This window comes from Pseudopodoces humilis, chromosome 1, assembly GCF_049639895.1.
Source record: "Pseudopodoces humilis isolate 2021_Gansu_Grassland_sample_001 chromosome 1, ASM4963989v1, whole genome shotgun sequence".
NCBI classification, from domain to species: Eukaryota; Metazoa; Chordata; class Aves; order Passeriformes; family Paridae; genus Pseudopodoces; species Pseudopodoces humilis.
In genome coordinates, this window is record NC_142200.1 from 82,594,006 (window position 1) to 82,613,457 (window position 19,452).

Sequence of the window (19,452 nt, forward strand, 5' to 3'; positions counted from 1 at the left end):
CTAACACTGACCTTTCAATCCATTGGCTTCAATGGGCTTTACGAAATTCCTGTGGATTTCGACAGTTTTTGGCTTATATCCAAGGTCCATGCCTTACAGAAGCATAAAATCCATTTTGATACTTTAAAAAAATATGAAGAAAGCTCCAGCCCCCCCCACTGTCTGACTACAAAAATAGGACTACTTTCATTGTAGGTGTATCTCATGCTGTTTGATCATTGTTCAGCATCTTTCAAGTTAGGTCCATTAGGAGGAGAAATTGCTGACAGATTCAGGTAATTTTATGCAAACCTGTTGATTTTGAAAAGAAAAAATGAAATACAAAAGCCTTGAAGACAGTCTGAATCAAATCAGAGATAATTTATCATTTTCCAGCCTGAATTCGTATTTGTTATGAGAATTTTCAGCTATTATGTCCAAATTATATTTCCAACTCTTTTTTTCTGTCTCTAGGACTTTCTAGATGCTATTCTTCCTGCTTGTTTCCTGGCTATTCAGGCTAGGAACACACTTCAGTAACAGTATCTTATTGCTTAGATCTTGATTGGAGCCCTGGAAAAATATTTTCACCTTTTTCTGCTTCTTGTAAATTATCCAGAGCTTGCATTTTGGGCACTGAATCCATTCACATTTATTCCAGAAAAGAAGATTATCATCTTCCTTCTTGTCTCCTGAATGAAAGACACCATCATACTGACATGCTTTAATTAAGCTTCACCCAACCACCAAGAACTTCAGACATGGTTTAAGAGAGATTATATCAGCAGCGATAAAATAAATTAAAAAAAAAAAAATAATTATGGAGCCAAAAAGCTTCCCAAAAGGAAACAACATGCAACAGCAGCATGTATCACTCTGTGGTGACATGAAAGCCCACGAGGATTGAGTGAATGCCTGGTGAATGTACAGTAGCCACTGCTCCCCGGTATCTGCTGGAGATGAGAAGGGTAACTCAAGAAGCCAGTCACTCTGACAACAGATATAAGCCCAAATATTCTCCTTTAGAAGGGATAAAAGGAGAAAGCAGTGGACTTAATTTGTAGGTCTCATTTGGTAAATTTCATCCAGGCACATGGAAAAATTCCTGAATTGTTACATGGAGACCAAAACCAAATCCCTCATTTGGGCCTTCAACTTTTGCTTTACGCTTATGCTTCAGAGCAGCTTTTTCAGCTCCAACTTCCAAATACACTGTAAGAAAGTGGCTTGTAATGAAGCAAAGTTACCAACAGGATCATTGGTGAGTGCAAGATAAATGCTGGAGAAGAGTTTCAAATTACTGGAAAATTAAAATACTGTTGGGAGGTGGAGGGTTTTATTTTCTGGGGGTTTTTGAGGCTTTTTTTTTGCCAAATCCCATTTTCAATTGAACTATTTAGTGAAAGTAACATTTGGCCAAAGCAGAGCATGATTATCACAGAACAGCAATAAAATATTTAGCATGCTTATGTTCTCAAAAATTAAAAACAAAGCAGAACAAAATGCACAAAACAAAACATTGTGCTGAAATGGGCAGACTAGATTAGTCTTTTGCTGCAATACCTCTGGTTTTGCTCTTTGTCTGAGAAATGCCAGGCAACTGACAATTCCCACTTCATCAATAGGAGCTGGATGCTCCATCTGTGATGAGCTCTGATCTGCTTACAGTCCTGCTTACAGCTGCCATCCCAGTTTAAAAGCATTCTAGGAGAAAGCTTTTTCTGTTTATAAGTTCACTTTGCCAAACTCTGTTCTTCCCAGTCACTTAAGCACACACTTAACTAAAGAGCAGGAGCAGATTCCCAAACTTAAGAGAGGCCCTGACACTGCGAGGAGGGCCAGGTTGTTTGAAGTTAAGCACATGCTTAAGTGCTCTGCTGGATTTTTGCCCAAGCCGCCAATCTTTTATAGTTAATCATTTATTACTCCGCTTATGTTCTGGTAGTTATGCTTCAGTGTGCAAATATGTAAATTGCTTTCATAAAGCTCCACGAACTGAGCACAAATAACGCTTCCTCAGCCCTCTGCAGTTCTCCAGTCCTGTGACACCTCAGATAGATCAAGTGACACTTAGAACTCACAAGAAAGTTACTTTTCCCTTAATTAAACAGAATCATTACTGTGTTCGTCTTCTTAATGGTGAGACACATTCATAGACTTGCAAAGTAAGCAAATAAATAATGCCAGTTAGCTCTAACCTGACAAGTATCACACATTTTGCCTCTAGAAGCATGTACACCGATCCATCTTCCTCCTCCCCTCCCAGAGTGAGAAAAGGATCAAGCCATCAAATGTATCGTAAGCATATTTGCATAACTCTGGCACAGATTAAATTAAATCACTGCCTACAAGGGTATTTGCAATGCATCACAAGGTAATTCTCCCAAACACCAGTGACCATTTTAATTTTTCTTTCCCTCCCGAGGTTAATTGCTGTGAACTACAGGGGAATGTCACCTCCACTTACCTGTGCTCTGTTGCTTTGTCTTCAGGAAGCTCACAGCTGCTGTGATTTCTCACAAAGAATTAAAATTGCCACGAGGAGAGAAAGTGTAGTTACTGCCATTCAGTTCCAATATATTTATTGGAATGATAGGCACCATTGCTGCCTCACTAAAACAGAGCCTTAAAACACAATTAGTTGCAGTTCTATAAATTGCAGAGCCAGTTATTCTGCGCTCCTGCCCGTGGGCCTTCCATGCACCCACTAATGAAAAGGCTGCTTTTCCCCAGATGTCAGGTACTTTTGCAAGAAATGAGCAGCAGGAAGGGAAAATGACAGAGTCTGTTCCCTTGCTCTGTAAAGCAACTTTTTGTAAAAATTTATTCTCTGTCAAGCCAACTGCCTGAAAAAAAAAAAATGGCGCAGTCAGCTACATTTTCTAAGAGGAAGCTCGAACACTGCTCAGATTGAGTCATATTAAAACAAATTAATGCCGACAGCTGGTCTCACAATCATTACTTGAAAAAAACTAAACCTCAAGCTTTAAGTATAAGTTTAAAAAACCCCTAGTCCTAAACAAAGAAAGAAAGAAGTAGCAAACTAAGCAAATGGGCTCTTCCCGTGATAGACTGGCTGCCATCATGACCCACCAAACAGAACAAAACTCATCCCCTGAACTGTCCTGGGTTTGGGTGCTGACTGCAAAATGGTCCTAAGATTCTCCTGCAGAGCTGGGCTGGCAGGGCCACCCAGGACACAAATCGCTGGAGAAGCAAAGGTAGGAGGGACCCTCAAGGGAAACCCTCATGCTTGGGAAAAATAAATCTTAGACAGGGTCCACTGGATGGCTGTTTTGGGTTTGGCGGGAAAATAAAGCCCCAGGAAATGAGGAGCCTCAGACAAATTTCAGAAGGCTTGTGTTCAGTTCAGGTCCTGAATGGAGCTTTGGCCATCATCCCAAATACTAGGAGGTTTTCCTGCACTATGTAATTCTTTAAAAATGAGACGCGTGTTAATTTCTTCTTTTAGCTGTAACTACCAGTTAATTACCAAGTTACAGTAAAGCAAGTAAGTTTGTAGCATTTTAAAGGAAATATAATGTGTTAAAGTAGGTTAGAAGAGACACAGAAAGATACCACTTGTATGAAAAAATGCATGACAGTGGAAGATATTTTCCTTTCACAGTAGGTCAGATATAACAAGCCCTTGATGGAAAATATCCACTCACTTCTGGAGATCTAGTGAGATGGAGACACAAATATCTGAGCAGCTAAATATAGTTCTGGATAGCAGTGCTTTGCACAGTAAGTTCTAGTGTCTCTTAACTTAATATGGAAATTGATACAAAAATAAAATCACAGCATTTTCAGAGTCTGTCTCTGCTTGTGTGCTCACCGGGACTCACACCACCAAATTTCAGCCTCTGTTGAAATTACTCTGCAATTTTTGTCTTGCACTGCCTCACATGCCAAGAAGTCAGAATAATGATGTCCATCACTAAAAGGCCACATCCATTGAGGTATATAAAGGTTACTCCACAGAAAGTCAATATGAACTGCACTGAGGTCTTGTCCTTCAGCAGTTCTGCCAGAGCAGTAAGTTAAGTTTAATTAGAGGAGTCTAGGTGTTGGTCAGAGGTTTCTCCAGCCCTAAATGCCAGTGGTTCAATTTTGCAATGCTTGTTACTGGACATGTGCCCTTTGGATCAGCTTGTGGTTGCTGAAGCTTGGAGCCAGGCTTGGGCAGGTACTGCTGGAGCGGCAAACCCCTCGAGAAGGAAGAGAAAGCAGTGGGAACAGTGAGAGCCGTGGCAGTGACACGTGGCTTTCTCATATTCCTCCTCCCTTCTCACTTTGAGGCAAAAACTTTGGACCCAGGTATGATTGCTTTTGTAGTAATTTCAATTTAAATTCCCCAGGCCTGACTCTACAACTACTCTGTCCCTTACTCAACCACTGGCCCTGGTATCAGGTGTGCAGGACTTGGTGGCTGTACATTGGGTCACAGGACAATTCAGGTCAGAAAGGACCTCCTTGCAGCAGAGGTGAGACACCGAGAAGGAGGGTGCAGATTGCAGGAAATTCAGAGCAGAAATGGGCTTCATCCCTGGCCGTGTCCCACTGCAGTCAGAGACGGCTGGGGGAAACTTGGTCTGGTGCTTTTTCTCCCCGCCACAGAGAAAGCATTGGATGATATCCAGCCATTATTAACAGGTTTGTCAGCAGTATTGACCTGAGCAAAACCTTTAAGTCAACTTCACTTTATGTAACACTAGGAGCATTTACTCTTACAACTCGCATGGAAAATAAAATGCAAACAAAACAAAGGTGTTGTCATCCGCTTTATATTATCCACCTTCAAAGTTAGAAAGTTATGCCAAGCATAAGTCAGTAAATAAACAAATAAAATATGAACAAGCTTGATTTCAAAGGTCTTGGGAAGAGGGAGAGTGCCACACTTTCAGCCTTCTTCCCCTTTTCAGTCCTCAAATGCTAAAATACTGTGCCCTGCCCTGGGGTGAGGAGGGAGCCCTTGCAGGAAGCAGCTGACTTTAGAGCTTGTGTAAGCCAAGGAACTGGATGCAACACTACACATCCTTGTGAACATAACTAGTGCAAGAGAGACCAGTGAGAACTGCAAATTATTTGGTGATCACCAGCTGCCGTGACGGTCAGTTCTGGCTCACCACAAGCCCTGTCTCATGGATGGATAACCAGGACTGATCTGGGGCTGTACCACACACCTGGCAGCTCTGCAAGACAGGTTCCCAGATCTTCCTCAGCCATAGAAGCTCACCAAGCAGCTTCCCAAAGACAACATACAGGAGAATAAAGTTTTTCACCTTCAAGTTAGATGAAGCCAAGTGATGATTAGCTGACATGTGGAGATGTCCCACCACTGTTGACACACAGCAGAGCCCAGAGCAGGTGCAAGACAGAGAAGTTCTCCCTTCCGTACCACAACTATAGCTCCCAAAAATATTCTCTTCAGGTAGCTCCTGCTCACAGAAGCCCACATCTATCAGATGCAGAAGCATGGCACCCTCCATGTTCTCATCCTTTTTGCCAAAGACACCTGGGAGAAGTACACCACCGCCCCAAAGCCACAGGCAAAGGGACTGCAGGATTCACACAAACCATCTGGAGAAGTAATGAGCATCATATCCTTACAAATTAGCTGGGGTGATAAGAGCTGAAAAAACATTTGCATTGTGGCTTCTCTAAACCAGACACTGCAGTTTAAGGTTTGGGTGAGACCATGAATGTTCATTCACATCTTTGTTCTCATTCAAAAATGTGAAGACTGTACCAGACTTACAGCTAACAGGCACGGCATGCATTGAAATTGCCAAAGCTTGTAAAATCTGATTTCCTCTGTGAGGGAGAAAGGGAAGTTATTTAGTTTGAGTCATAAGAGGTCTTGATACAATCTAAGCTTCATCATTTCTGAAGAAACAGCTCACTCCCTGGGCAGATATCAAAAGACTGCTGTGTATAGCCTTGATAACAAAAAAGCAGAGAACAATTCCTAGCGCTGAAGATTACAAGACCTTTGTATAAGATGCTCTTCAGTACAGTTTCTCTTGCATTACACCACCTGATGGGCACTCCAGGATTATGGTTAGCTCTTCAGGGATCCATGGATCTGAAATCAAGAAGATAGAAGCTTTGCAGAGGTTTTTAGTTTAAAAAAATAAAAACTGTGCCACCCTTGGCATAAATTACAATGTCAATCTACCTGCCTTTTCCAGCCTGAGGTTTTCACTCTCTGGAGCCTCACCTGCTCCAGAGTCAGAGTGTGCAGCTCTGCTACAGGTGAAAGAAGGCAGGCAGAAGGGCTTGGGGTAATTCTGTCTTCATGTCCTTCACATGTGCTGGAAGTCTCTGCTGACTCATAACCCCCCTTCTGTGGACTGAATCCTGTCAGGACCCCATGAAGAGGGATGATGATGCTCAAAGACCCACAAGTAGAACAAAAGAAAGCTTAAACCAATCAAAATACAAAATTTTACTCCCTACCTTAGCTGCTAAGGCTAGGGAGGACATTTTATTGCTTATGCCATTTGTTTCTGGAGAACATCTGTGGGAGGGAAGAGTGAACTTTGTCACACACCCCATGGGGCTGTGTAAAGTAGCTTAGTGGGATAATTTTTGACACCTCTCCATGCTGGAGTCAACCCAGAAGTGCAGGCCAAGACTTCAGCAAGAGCCTTCCCTGGGGAGATGCAAGACTAGCACAGCCAGTCCTGCCTCTCCATGAGAGCTGCTGTCCAGCACTCCTGTGGCCTCTGATAGAAACTGAATTCACAAATGGCACAGTGATGCAAGGAAGCAGAGGGGGAAAGGGCAGCTGAGGTTGCTACCATAATGGCCCAACCAGAGCAAATGGCAAACAAGAACACCTGCAGAGCAGCACTAGGGATAAACAACAAATATTCCCCTATGCTCATTGTCCCCTTTCTTCTATTACAAGGAAGGACGTAAGAAACAAAACTCACTTTGCAAGAAAAGGTGCTATGGAAACTGTAAGCAGAAAGCACAACTGATGTAGGTTGTACTTTGCACGGTCATTTCCACTTGCCTGCATACCAGAATACATAGATTATTCCTACTACCACAGACAGACAAGCAGCACCAGACACAGTGGGCTGAGATGCTGTTTTATTACCAGCCCCTTGTGGTAAAAAAAAGTATCAGGCTTGAGCTCCTCCGCATTCTCCCAGAGACCCTGCAGTGCCAGCAGTATGTTCCTCCCAATACCACTTGGTCTTGTCATAGATAACAAGCAGCTTTGATGAGCTTGTAGAAGGTGTGACTTAAGGGTGGCAGCCCTGTGAGTCCCACATTCCCAATTTTTGAGTAAATTTCTTCACATCAATGCCAGCTGTTCAGCTGCTCCCATGACTGAATTTGTTCTACAAACAGTAGTTCTGCAAAGCAGTCACTCCATCAATGGAGACTGGGATGGTCAATGGCTTAGAGCTCTGTGTACTGAAGGGACAGCACTGCGGACAAGACATCAGCTAGGTGACAGAAAGCTGAGGATACAGCAAGCATCCACAATGCTACAGTGTGCTGTAGATACTTGTGGAGTGAGGCTGACGTGAGGATAGCTCTCCATAGTGGACACTCACTGGATCCCGGAACAAGTGTGGAACATTCCCATGCCTACACACAGACTTTGCCATAGTGGCAACTTCCCAGCTGCTCGTGGTTGCTCCTTGTCTTGGCAGTAGGGTACAACCACCAGCACCAGGCACATGTCCACCTTTAGGTGTGCAGTCTGCAGGTACAGCCTGTAACAAATGCAAAATATCTTCTGCAACTGAGGCCAGCTGTGAGGCAACATGCCCAGTAAGACCACTGGATCACCAGCTTGTGGAAAAAATAACTCTCTTAACAGTACTCCGACACCCTCAGGAGGCACTCTGAAGCTGCACAGATGACTGCAGGCCCATGATGCCATTTTTTTCTAGTACCCAACAAGCAGATGGAGGTTTGTGACTAGCTTCTCCCAGCCAAACTTCCTGCAGAGGGATGACTAGTTTTCAGACTGTTTAACAGACACGTGACCATGGCCAAATGCCAGATGGCTGGAAAGAGTATTGGAGAAGCCCTCATGATGCATGTCTAGCCTTGGCTGCCAGCATCATGCACCATATGTATCAGCTTCCAGATAGAAAGGCCTGGCTGCTAGCTGGGAGTGTGACACAGGGGTATTACATAGCAGTTTTTAGTTAGGCCATCATAGAATGGGCCAGAATGAACAACAGTTTTTCTTCTCCTTGCTTCTCACTTGTGATTGGTATACAGGGAATCTGCATTAGTTTCATTGTGCAGCCATTACTGATGCTTGTTATCAGTAGAACACAAGTGGAAAGAAAAACAAGGAAACAACAACAAAAAAAAGTCTCCACATGGCATCACTTTCTGCAAACCAGCAACTGCAGATGCAGTTTCATGACCTTGTTATGCTGATCTAACTCTGGGCTGCTATGGAAACAATCAGCCCTAACCTTCCTGCCCACCCTGTCATGAGCTGGCCCAGGGAATTTGACTGCTATTTAACCAGGTTCCTTTTCATTTGGATCAGTTACCCGAGTGTCATACTGCTCAGCCTGCCCAAGCTCAGGAGGCAGCATGAGAGCACAGTCAGCAGCAGCAATTCACAGCAGGATGAGCTGAAAGATGTTGTCTTACAGCAAGAGCCTCACAGCCTCACCAGCCTTAACCTGCCTCAACATATTCACAGGCACGCTGACACAGCTTGCAAAAAGCACAGTCCAATTCAGAGATATTCCAACGTGTGTGCCACATCAGTTACATACAAACCAGTGATCTGCCCAGACTGATTTCATTCATGCCTCAGTCCGGGAGGTGCTTATGTGAGACATGAAATGAAGCTAAAACTCTGCAGATTCCTAATGAGAGTATGTGTAAACAAACAGCTGGCAGCCAAGTTATAAAACAAAAAAAAAGAAAAAAAACCCCACCTTACCAAAAAACCCAATCCGAAAGACAGTTGCCTATTTATTTTAAAAAGAATTTTGTTGCTGTTTTCATTTTCAAGAACATATGTACACTTGAAGAATAAAGAGAGGCTTTTTTATTCCCATATTCCCATTGGTGTCTAAATGACAACCCTCAAATGCAAATTTCAGTCATGTGACAGCATTTAATCTGTTTCAACACAGCACTCTGATTGCTGGATGGGTTTTTGGCACTCTAGTCCCTTAACCCTTATTTACATTCCAGAGCTGGAGGTTGGTTCAGAGGAAGCCTGAGGATGCTTTATCATGTGGAATGGTGCTTAGTCCTTCTGGGAAGTCCAAGTCTCTGTGTAGTTAACAGCTGGGCCAGTCCATTCATCACCATCATAAATATGGTCAGTGACATCACCAGCACATAGTGGCTGATGCTGCAAGGAAGAGACAGATTAAAAAAGTGAGAAAAAAAATATAAATTTGCAGAGTAAAGAAAAAAAACATAAACAAATCTCAGAATTATTTTCTTTTTTTTATTTTAAGTAGGCCAATTTTTCATCTAGGATGTGATTTTATATACACTGCTCTTAGAAGGCATGTACTATAGCAGCACTGTCATGTAAAAACCCAAGCTGCAGACAAAATAAAATAGTGGGGACAACAGAAAATGGAACTGAACATACACCAAATGAGTAAGAGGCACCAGGTATACTTTCCATTCAAATGGATAACTCAGTGTATGTGAGTGAAACCATTGCAAAACTTCCATTTGCTGTCAGATTCTAGAGAGAACTTCCCATCAGGCAAACCATCCTTGGTATTAAGACAACTCAGATATTTATGTCAGATGAAGCGCAATTTTCTAGAGAAAATACTATTCTAGTGACAAAGAGCTTTAAGAAAAAAAACCAAAAAAACAAACCAAAACGCCATTACTTATTCACTAAACAGTGCTAAAATCTGTAGAATTCTCTGCTGTGGTATTCTTTGCTGTGGTAGCACATGCGAAGAGATTAAAGAGATGAGTTCATCTCTAGTGGCTAATAGACACAATATGAAAATACAGCTTCTGGGTTAGGATGTCCTGAAGCCACTCATGATTAAAAGGCTAACAAGCAATGAGCTCCACTTGCTGAAATTCTATTACCTGAGGTTCATGGGTGTTGCAGATGGGCTATTCAGGGTCAGACTAAGATTCAATTCAGGGCATTTGGCATTCTGTGCTCAAGGCCCATTTGGAATTAAATCTGGCTAATAACAAGAAGGGCTTCTTCAAAGACACCAATAACATAAGGAAAACTGTGGAAAATGCAGGCCTGCTACTGAATGGAGCAGGGACCCTTGCAACAGAGGCTGCAGAAACGGCTGAGACATTGAATGCATTCTTTGTTTCAGCCTTCACTGCCAAGGCTAGCTCTCAAGAATCCCTGACCCAAGAGATCAGGGAGGAAGTCTGGAGGAAGGCAGACTTTCCCTCCGTGTGGAAGAATTGGATTACAGACCATTCAGTCAAACCTGACATCTACATGTGCAGATGCCTCCTCAGCAAGTTCACTGATGGCACAAAGCTGGAAGGAGTGGCCGATACCCCAGAGAGCTGTGCAGCCCCTCAGAACAACTTCAATAGGTTGTAGAGATGGGCAGAGAACTGTCTGAGATTCAACAAAGGCAAATGCAGGGTCCTGCACCTGGAGAAGAATAATCACAAGCACCATGACAGGCTGGGGGCTGACCTGCTGTAGAGCAGCTCTGTGGAGAAGGATGTGGGGGTCCTGGTGGACAACAAGCTGTCCATGAACCAGCAGTGTGTCCTTGTGGCCAAGAAGGCCAAAGGTATCCTGGGGTGCATTAGGAAGAGCATTGTTGCCAGCAGGTCAAGGGAGGTGATCCTGCCCCTCTGCTCAGCCCTGGTGAGGCACATCTGGAGTGCTGTGTCCAGTTCTGGGCTCCTCAGTATATGAGAGTCAGGGAGCTCCTGGAGCAGGTCCAGTGGAGGGCTAAGAAGATGATCAAGGGACTAAGAGACTGGAGCATCTCTCTTACACGGGAAGGCTGAGAGCTGAGCCTGTTCAGTCTTGAGAAGAAACAAGTGAGAAGAGACCTCTTCCATGTCTGTAAGTATCTGAAGGGAGGGTGTCAAGAGGATGGATGCAGGCTCTTCCTGGTGGTGCTAAGCAACAGGAAAAGGGGCAATGGGCACAAACTGGAGCACAGGAAGTTCCACCTCAACATGAGGAATAACTTTACTGTGCAGGTGGCTGAGCACTGAAATAGACTGCCCAGAGAGGCTGTGGAGTCTCCTCCCTTGGAGAAAAGCCATCTGGGCACAATCTTGAGTAATATGTTACTGCTTGTTCAGGGAAGTTGGACTAAATGACCTCCAGTGGTCCCTTCCCACCTCAACCATTGTGTGATTCTGTAATATTTGAATCGAGTATGGTTAATGTAAACCACTAGTCATTCAGAAGCTAGGAATCTTCCAAAACCAGTGACATTTCAGGTTAGAGCTGCAGATGAAACACTGCTGCACCCATGTCCATTATGCATCCAGTGTGGCTTTAGTTTTTCCTGGGACTACTGAAGAAACTAGCACTCTGACATGAGAGGTACCCATACCTCCTGATGCACACATACCTATTATTCCAAAGTAAATGGCTCTTTAGGACAAACAGAGTAACTTCAGCCTCGAAGAAGTCTCAGTTTAGTCAAAAAAAAGGATTGCAAGGAATGCTTGCTGGCTTAATGACTTGGAATTTCTGCCAGAGGACTCATTCAGTTTGAGAGTTTAGCCACAGAAGAGCAGTAAAGCTCATAATGCCGACACTATCAATCCTCACAGCCCTGAGACTGTGACAACTCTGGCGCTAGCCTAGCACAATTTAGCTCTGTGAAGTGGAGAAGCACCAGCTCTAAACAAAGCTGGGCCACTAACCAGTGTGAGGGAATAAAAGTAATCCAAAAAGTTCTTCCACAGCCAGGGTGCCAGCAACGAAAGGACCAACCAAGGAGAACATAAGAACAGTCCAGATGCATGCTATAAGATTTTTCTGTTTCAGTTGAGTCTGACTAAAACATCTCACAAATATCTCACTTAAATACATAGTTTTAAAAAATCAATTAGAGAAATCCACCATCATAAAAGGGCTCAGACCTCAGTGAGCATAATGAGCAGCACATCTATGAGAACCAAGTTCCTGTCCTGTTTCTGTGGGAAAGGTGTAAGACACAGGGAGAGGATGAAGTCAGGCACAAAGCCTACTGTCACCTGGGCAGTGCACTTTGGACCTCATAGTTCACAGCACATTTACAACAACAAAGATAAACTCGCTCAAGGGCTGCCCTTGAAAGACCACCTGGGTGTCTTGCAACTTTGGTTTCAGTTCTCCACGGGAAATGACACACTGACAGATGAAAGTCTTGCTACAGTTATCTTCATGGTGTAATGTGCCCTTGGGGACTGTACATTCACCACAGGTAGATAAGGTTGCTGGCTCTTACAGAACAGCCGCTCTGATAAACCGCTGCACACTTAGTGTCTCCTGCCTTACTGGTAACACCTCAGCTTTCCTTCCCACCTGGCACCAGAATTCTAACTTCTCATGTAAGCAACAAACACCACTTTCCTTGTAACTTTCAAAGAAGGCTTGAATGAGAAATCTGAAAATCACAAGCCAAATGAAGGCCCTGCCTTTATTGCCACAGATACCCCAAGACCATCACAGACCATGCATGAACTCCAGACAGGGAATCTGAGTTCCTGTGCACCCCCCAAATGGGTCTTTCATCACATCTTTCAGATGTGATCAGTGTTTTGGGCATAGGGAGAGGCTTTCTCAAAGCAAAAAGGTCTCTCTTCAAACTCTGCTTAGCCACCTGTCAGCTGAAGGACTGGATCTTCCATACTTTTGTAAAGAAGAGAATGCTGCACACATTTCTCCCTTGCTATACTGCAAAAGTCTGCATAGTTATGCTCCTTTAATAAAATATGAGCTGTTCAAACATATATATATATATATATATATATAATGTCATAGAGCACAATAAAAAGAATTTCAATCTACTTGTCATGTAATTACAAACAGCCAGCATCTCTGGGGCTCTCAGCAACCAGTACTGCACTGCCTGCAGGCAGCTCTGCCTGGTAAATTACTTCTTGGGCTGGGGTAATGCTGTATTTAAGCAAAGAAAACAAGACTCTAACAGGTATATGCCACAACAGCAGTGTCAAATCTTGATCCCTATACAATTCAGAACCTGCACCCTTGACTGGATCTGTAGTTACAGTGAATGAGATAGTTCTCAAAACAAGCTTTCTGCATCAGAAGTCAAACCTGAGCTAATGAGGAGTTGTGAGATTCTAGGCTCCAGGAAAATTAGATCCATGTGAAGGAAGAAGAGCCATTAAACAGGTAGAAGAGAATAGCATAATGGGGCACAGTGAGGCAATGCTTATAAAGGATGAGATGGCAAAGGTAGCAGGTTTGGGGGATCAAGGATGATCTACAGCAGGGTAGCACTGTTCAATGGAAAGGTGAGTGCCCTATCTATGGATCAATGTCAACAGGCAAAGCTGGCAGTAAGAAAATTTTTCATCAGGATGCAAAACACCTGTTTCAATGGCAAGGAACCACAAGGAGAACATATGAGGAACTACCACCTTCTGGCTTTGTGACAGTGTATATTGGTGAGAAAAAAAGAAGACAAGAAGAATCAAAGACAAAGAAGAACCTAAGATATTAAAAAAATGAGGGTGGTAAGCAGTGGGAATCAATCTTGCTCCAAAACTTGGCTTTCTCCCAAGACAGGCTAATTCCTAAGATGACAGACCTGATTAGAAGCTGGAAAGACAAGAAGATGGAGTAAGTCACCATAGCAATTAATAAAACTAGAAACAAAATAAGTAAAACAAAAACAACTTGTGCAGGGACTTGGATGAGCATTCTTCAAAAGAGTCAGGAGACAATTATTTCTACATGCCATGCTCTTTGAACTGTTCCCAAGCACACACTGAGTCCCCAGATTTAGATTACGAATTTTAAGTCTCCTGCTTTTCCAGCCAGGATGCCACACCCTCTCTCCTCAGTTTCACCAAAAACAAATCATAAAACTTTTGTTCTAACAGTTCAACCTAGAAGCCCCAGCACTCCAACTCTATTCTGTTATTCCTAAAACCTAAAAAACCCAGTTTTGTGCTTTATTTATGTCCCCTGACCTTTGAAACTGCAGAACAGTTAAGATCATATCTTTATCTTCCAACAGCTATAAAGAGAAGGAATAGTATACTATGTGTCTATATAAAGCTACATAACAGCCATATAAAGAACCTTTAAGGTTTATCTTCATTATCAGGTTATACAACTATTTACAAAGTACATATACTGTAAAGATATAGTAGGCTTTTTATAGTAGATTCTCTCTTTCTGGAAACCTACAGATAAAGATAAACACACCTTTTAAGCTGCAGAGAAATAATTTTGGTGACAAAGAAGCTGAAAAGCTAGCTATTCCATTTGGTTGTTACTCAAAAATAAAAGGATCTGTCAGAAAAAACTTCTCATGATCATGTATTCCACACTGATACATCAAAAACACTAGGAAAATTATATTATTATTTTTAAGAGATTTAATGGTGTGTTCTTCTGGGGCATATTATGCAATTCAGGTTACCTCAAGGTATATAAGTAGAGGACAAGGTTAGCAGACCTTAGAAGTTTACGTAAACTGCTGTTTTGAGTTCTGCATTCACTGCAAGATTATTATCCAGCTATTATATCTGAACAATGGAAAGCACTCTCTGAAAGACAAGCTTACATTGATTTTGGCATGACCATTAAGAAAAGGGGCTTTAAAACTTTCTAAGAAGCCATAAATATTTATGGTAATTGATAATTTACAGAGAGGAGGGAATCAATGGTGCGTTGATAATTTGCTGAATGTGGTAATACAGGATTGTATGTTGGATCTGTTGTTACTTAGCATTTCATTAACAAACTGGAAGAGTGGAAGAGGTAGAAATCTGTTTTCAAAGACAATACTTATATGACATGGTGAATTCCACTGGAAGAATAAACACATTGTATTGTTAAGGCAAATGTGAGGCATGGTAAAATGTCATGTCATATGGTTAAGGCATAGTAGAATATGATATAAAAGCCAGGAGTTAGGGGTGAAATTTTTAAAAATAGAAAATGTCAGTTCAGTAAACAAACCTTACTTCCAAACAATGAGACCCACTAGGAAAGAAAACATCAAGGTGAAAAAACAGTGAAGGTCTTTTTATTGCAAGGGATTTAAAGCCAGCTCATCTACATGAAACTTTGCTATTGGAAAAACCAAATATTGGGTAATGGGTCTCCTACTCAACTTGCATATTCTTAGTAAGAGAGAGAACATACAGAACTTTTGAACTGTGGTAATTAGAAAATCCATGGAAAGCCCATCACCACAAAACAGGATGAGTAAGGAAACACACATCAAAGCTTTACAAATGTGCATACACCACTGGACTCAGAGACTTCAGAAGATTTAATCTCCACCAGGCAATTAAACTGATGCTTTTCCACCTCTGATTTCACTGATGTGGTAACCAGTAACATAACACAAATCCAGATATTTTTGCTGACACATTCATATGCTCTTCCTATCAGTGTGACAAGAAAAAAAGAAAAATATGAGAGCAGCTGTCCCCAAGACTGCTCCTATTCTCAGGAAAGTTTTGGCAACATGGAAAATGTCAACTGACAGGATATTTTCAGACCTTGCTGTCAAAGCAGCAACAGACAACACTGCAATGAGAATGCCACAGAGCTGTCACTGCACTTGCAACAGGAGGACAGGAAAGAGCTACGGTAGTATCTCACTCCCACTGGTTTTGGGAATCACCCAAAACCCGTTGAAGCTCATCTTCGCTTTCAGGAACAAACAAACAAGAAAAAAAAAAGTCTGCTGTTGCTTGCTAATTTTGCCAAGCCTGAGGATCACACATTACAAATCTGCTCAGAGGAGAAAGTTCTGGTGCCAAAATAATGCTCATGCTAGATATAAGAAGGACCACTTAGCACCTCACCTATGGCTTCACTTCCTTTCTTATGCAACCTAATTATTTTTCTTATGTGCATATACACACATACAAATAAAACGTATAAAAGAGACTACAATAAAATATCATAGGTGGTAGAGTCAAGCATTCAAAAGCGAAATAATGACAGAGACTGCCTGAGCATTATGTATTTTCCACTTTAAAAATTAATTGCAAATTACTCTTTCAAAAGATCTTTTTCAGCGCTTCCTTCAGTGATCAAAACACACACATGGAGAGGCAGAATTACAGCAGTGCATAATGAGCTCCCCTAAACTCCTCAGAATAAGGCAACCCTCCAGCTGAAATAGATCCAGCAATGCCTTACTGTTGTAAAGCTCTAGCTATGAAGACCATGTATCAGATGGGAAGTTTTTGGATACTTGTAACAATTAATACTTTTGCTGCTAACTCCAGATCAAAAAACTTTTTGCCCAACAGAACAGAAATTTTCTGAGGGCTTAAATATCCTTATTAATCTGTAGAGGAATTCAAACCAAAGGATGAAGCCCTCTGACTTACCATAAACTGACCACAGCAAGGAAGTGTGATGCTAAAGCGACATTTTCACTGTTTGATCTAAGTGTACCTCTGCCCACTAGGAACCTTCAAAAGGTATCAGTGAGCAGGAATTGGAACCTCCAAAGGAAACGGGCAGAACACGTGTGCACATGTGTCCACATGCTGCTGGGAACATTGGGGCTCACAAAAGCAAAGCACAGAGTATATATAGACTAAACAGAATATTAACAATGGGCCACTATTCAGCTCCTGTTTAAATAACAGCGTCAAGTGACCAGATTGGCTGGATTAGTAACAACGCATTCCCTGCTAAGCTTATTACAGCATTTTATCTATTTCCACAACCTAGGGAAGGTCAATCTGAAATGTGTATTCCTTGTATTTGAGGTTAATATGACTCATAACACAAAACAAATTTTCTTATTTTAGCTGTGATTGCTATGTTTAAATGCTAAACTCTTCTCCTGCTTGGAGGATGGGCTTTGGTAGCCACCAACATATTTACACAAGGTTCACTAATTCACAGTGAACTGTATATGGAGGCTTAACTAGGTACAAGATAATTAACAACTTCAACAAATTGTTATTTTAACAGCGATTACAACTAATTAAAATGCAAAACATTAATTAAAATACTTTTTGTCTAGTTACTTTTCAAACAAATCCTACTAACTGTATTTCTTGCCATGCTGGATTTATTACTTACTCTGTGTTGCTCTGGCACAGATTTTAAGACACAAGTTTTAGCTGTATGTATATGTATACATATGCATGCACATGTGTTTAAAATATGTGGAACACCCCTGAAGCGTTTGATTAAGCAGAGTAATTGGAAAAAATTTAAAGAGTTATGAGTAGGTAAACTTACTAAAAAAATAAACTCACTAAAATATAGTATGAACTCATGAACCTTTAAAAATGCTGTGGAAGCAAAAAAGGTACTGTACCTTGTGCCAATATCCAGCCAGCTTCCATAATCTTTAACCAAAAAGAAAAAATGCTAGGAAATAAAACAACTTTTATTAGTACATCAACACTGCACAATGAAACAGAAAAAGAAACCCCAATTTTTTTAGGCTGCTTACTCCAAATTTCTAATTCTTCACATAGAATAAGAACAAGACCTTTCTAGAAATGATCATTTGGACTACAGTAAATAATACCCTAGGAATCAGAAATAGATTTAACATGGTAACAAACAAAACCATCAAGAGGTGGACTAAGTTTTGTCTAGCATGGGTTGCAAAAACCAGAGAAACACCAGAACTTTTTCAATAAGAGAAGCCAAGACACCTATTGTTTGAAATAACAACATGCCAAATAATGCAGTGCCTAAAAGTTTTCATGGAATTTCAACACAAATGTCTTTGGGCAATTCTAGCAGTTCTCCACCTGTAAAGTGGAAATAATGTTGGGAGAAGAGAGTACTTATCTATTAGTGAATTCCCCTAATTCTAGTTGGTGGCCCCATTGATTCAAGACTACAAACAAGTTCTCTTTTTGTCCTGCTACTTTCTCTTTTCTTCATTTAGTTCCTTTCTCTTTTCTTGACAGTTTCTGCATATCTCCTACAAACCTCGTTGGTAATTTCTTTTTTCTTTTTGTACATCAAGTACATACCTGCTAATTGTTTCAAAATACTTAAAACAAAATAGGAGAACACATGAGATATAAGACCTGGATATACTGGGGCTTGATACACACCAGTAAATACTTATAGTCTTCTTTTGGTTTAATTATACTGATTTTATTAGTGAAATGCTATGAATGTGGTTTATTGGTATACTTTTTCTTTTCTTGTGGAAGTTACCCAAAAGCAGATTAGTCACACAGAAACTTGACACAAGCATACATTCTCCTTTTCTCACTCTACACACAAATTAGCAATTATTTGTTTTTTACTTGCTGTTTTTCCTGTCAGGTGATATTTGCAGATCACACTGTACTAGGAAATAAGATCAGGAGTGCTTACTCCAAGGGACAAAACAAAACCAGCATGTGTAAAGTGACAACACCAGCTCTACCTGCTGATCTGAAAAGGATTCTATTTACCAGTGGCACTGCTTGCTAATTTGAAGACAGCTGGAGTGGGCAATGAAAACATATTTTTAATCTGTAAAAACTGTGTTGGGGGATTGTTCAGCTTTGGGTTGTTTTGGCTAGCTTCGTTTGTGGATGCAGGCTTTCTGAAGATATCTTTTCCTGACAGCTTATTACAAAGGGCACAAAGTGTCTTCTTGGATGTTGCTGATCTGGATTCTGACAAGTCTAATGGAGCTGGTGGGTAAAGCATTTCTCCTTCCTCTCTTTTTCAAGAGACGTTGGGGTGGGTAAAAGGTTCAGAATCCCTGAACAATTAATTAAACCCTGCACACAGCTAAAACTGATATTCTTGTTTAATTTTTTCCAAGGAATATGATTGCAAAGCACATGAGGAGCTCCAAATGTTAACTTATTACTTAATTTTTGTCTCTTATTATTATAAGAGCATTGCTTCTTCAGAAGCATTAATTACATGAAATTCAAAAAGCAGTGATTGGAAGAGTTTTATCTCTAAGTTATGCTAGGATTTCAATCCAATTCTCTGCCCTAGTTAGAAAAACTTTGAAGTCTGAAACAAATTCAGATCTCTCTTGATGGAATTAGGAAAACTCTCTGCTTCTTGATCTTATTTGAAGAGAATGTGCAACAACAACTTACCAAAGCCATAATGTCTGAAATCACAAGAACAATGAGGAAAAGGCTGCAAAGAAAAAAACCCAGCAAAGTCATCGACCTTTCTTTATGGCCACAGCTATTAAAAGAGCTTATTAAAACCCACAGAAAGAAATTAAAGTAAGATAAGATTTCTTGCATTTGCCTTTCACAAACTCAGGTATGTTGCAATCTACTGGAAAACAATTATAATACATGACTAGGACATCTGGCATTTATAATTTCACATTA

General features: G+C 41.2%; 1 protein-coding gene across 7 annotated transcripts in view; it reads right to left on the bottom strand.

Moving 5' to 3' along the window:
* Positions 1-266: 266 nt before the first annotated feature.
* The window catches only part of PIGN (phosphatidylinositol glycan anchor biosynthesis class N), a 107,644-nt gene continuing 88,458 nt past the window's right edge, over positions 267-19,452 (bottom strand). For 6 of the 7 annotated variants that reach the window (XM_088061846.1, XM_088061856.1, XM_005526470.3 and 3 more), the window contains 3 exons: positions 19,207-19,249; positions 17,454-17,506; positions 8,933-9,340 (listed from right to left, as the gene is read on the bottom strand). In XM_088061846.1, coding sequence (XP_087917972.1) covers positions 9,217-9,340; positions 17,454-17,506; positions 19,207-19,249 — 220 coding nt within the window. In that variant the 3' untranslated portion in view covers positions 8,933-9,216. Of the gene's footprint in view, positions 292-570; positions 672-5,972; positions 6,068-8,932; positions 9,341-17,453; positions 17,507-19,206; positions 19,250-19,452 lie in introns of those variants that run through there. The other variant, XR_015773660.1, reaches the window with a different exon arrangement.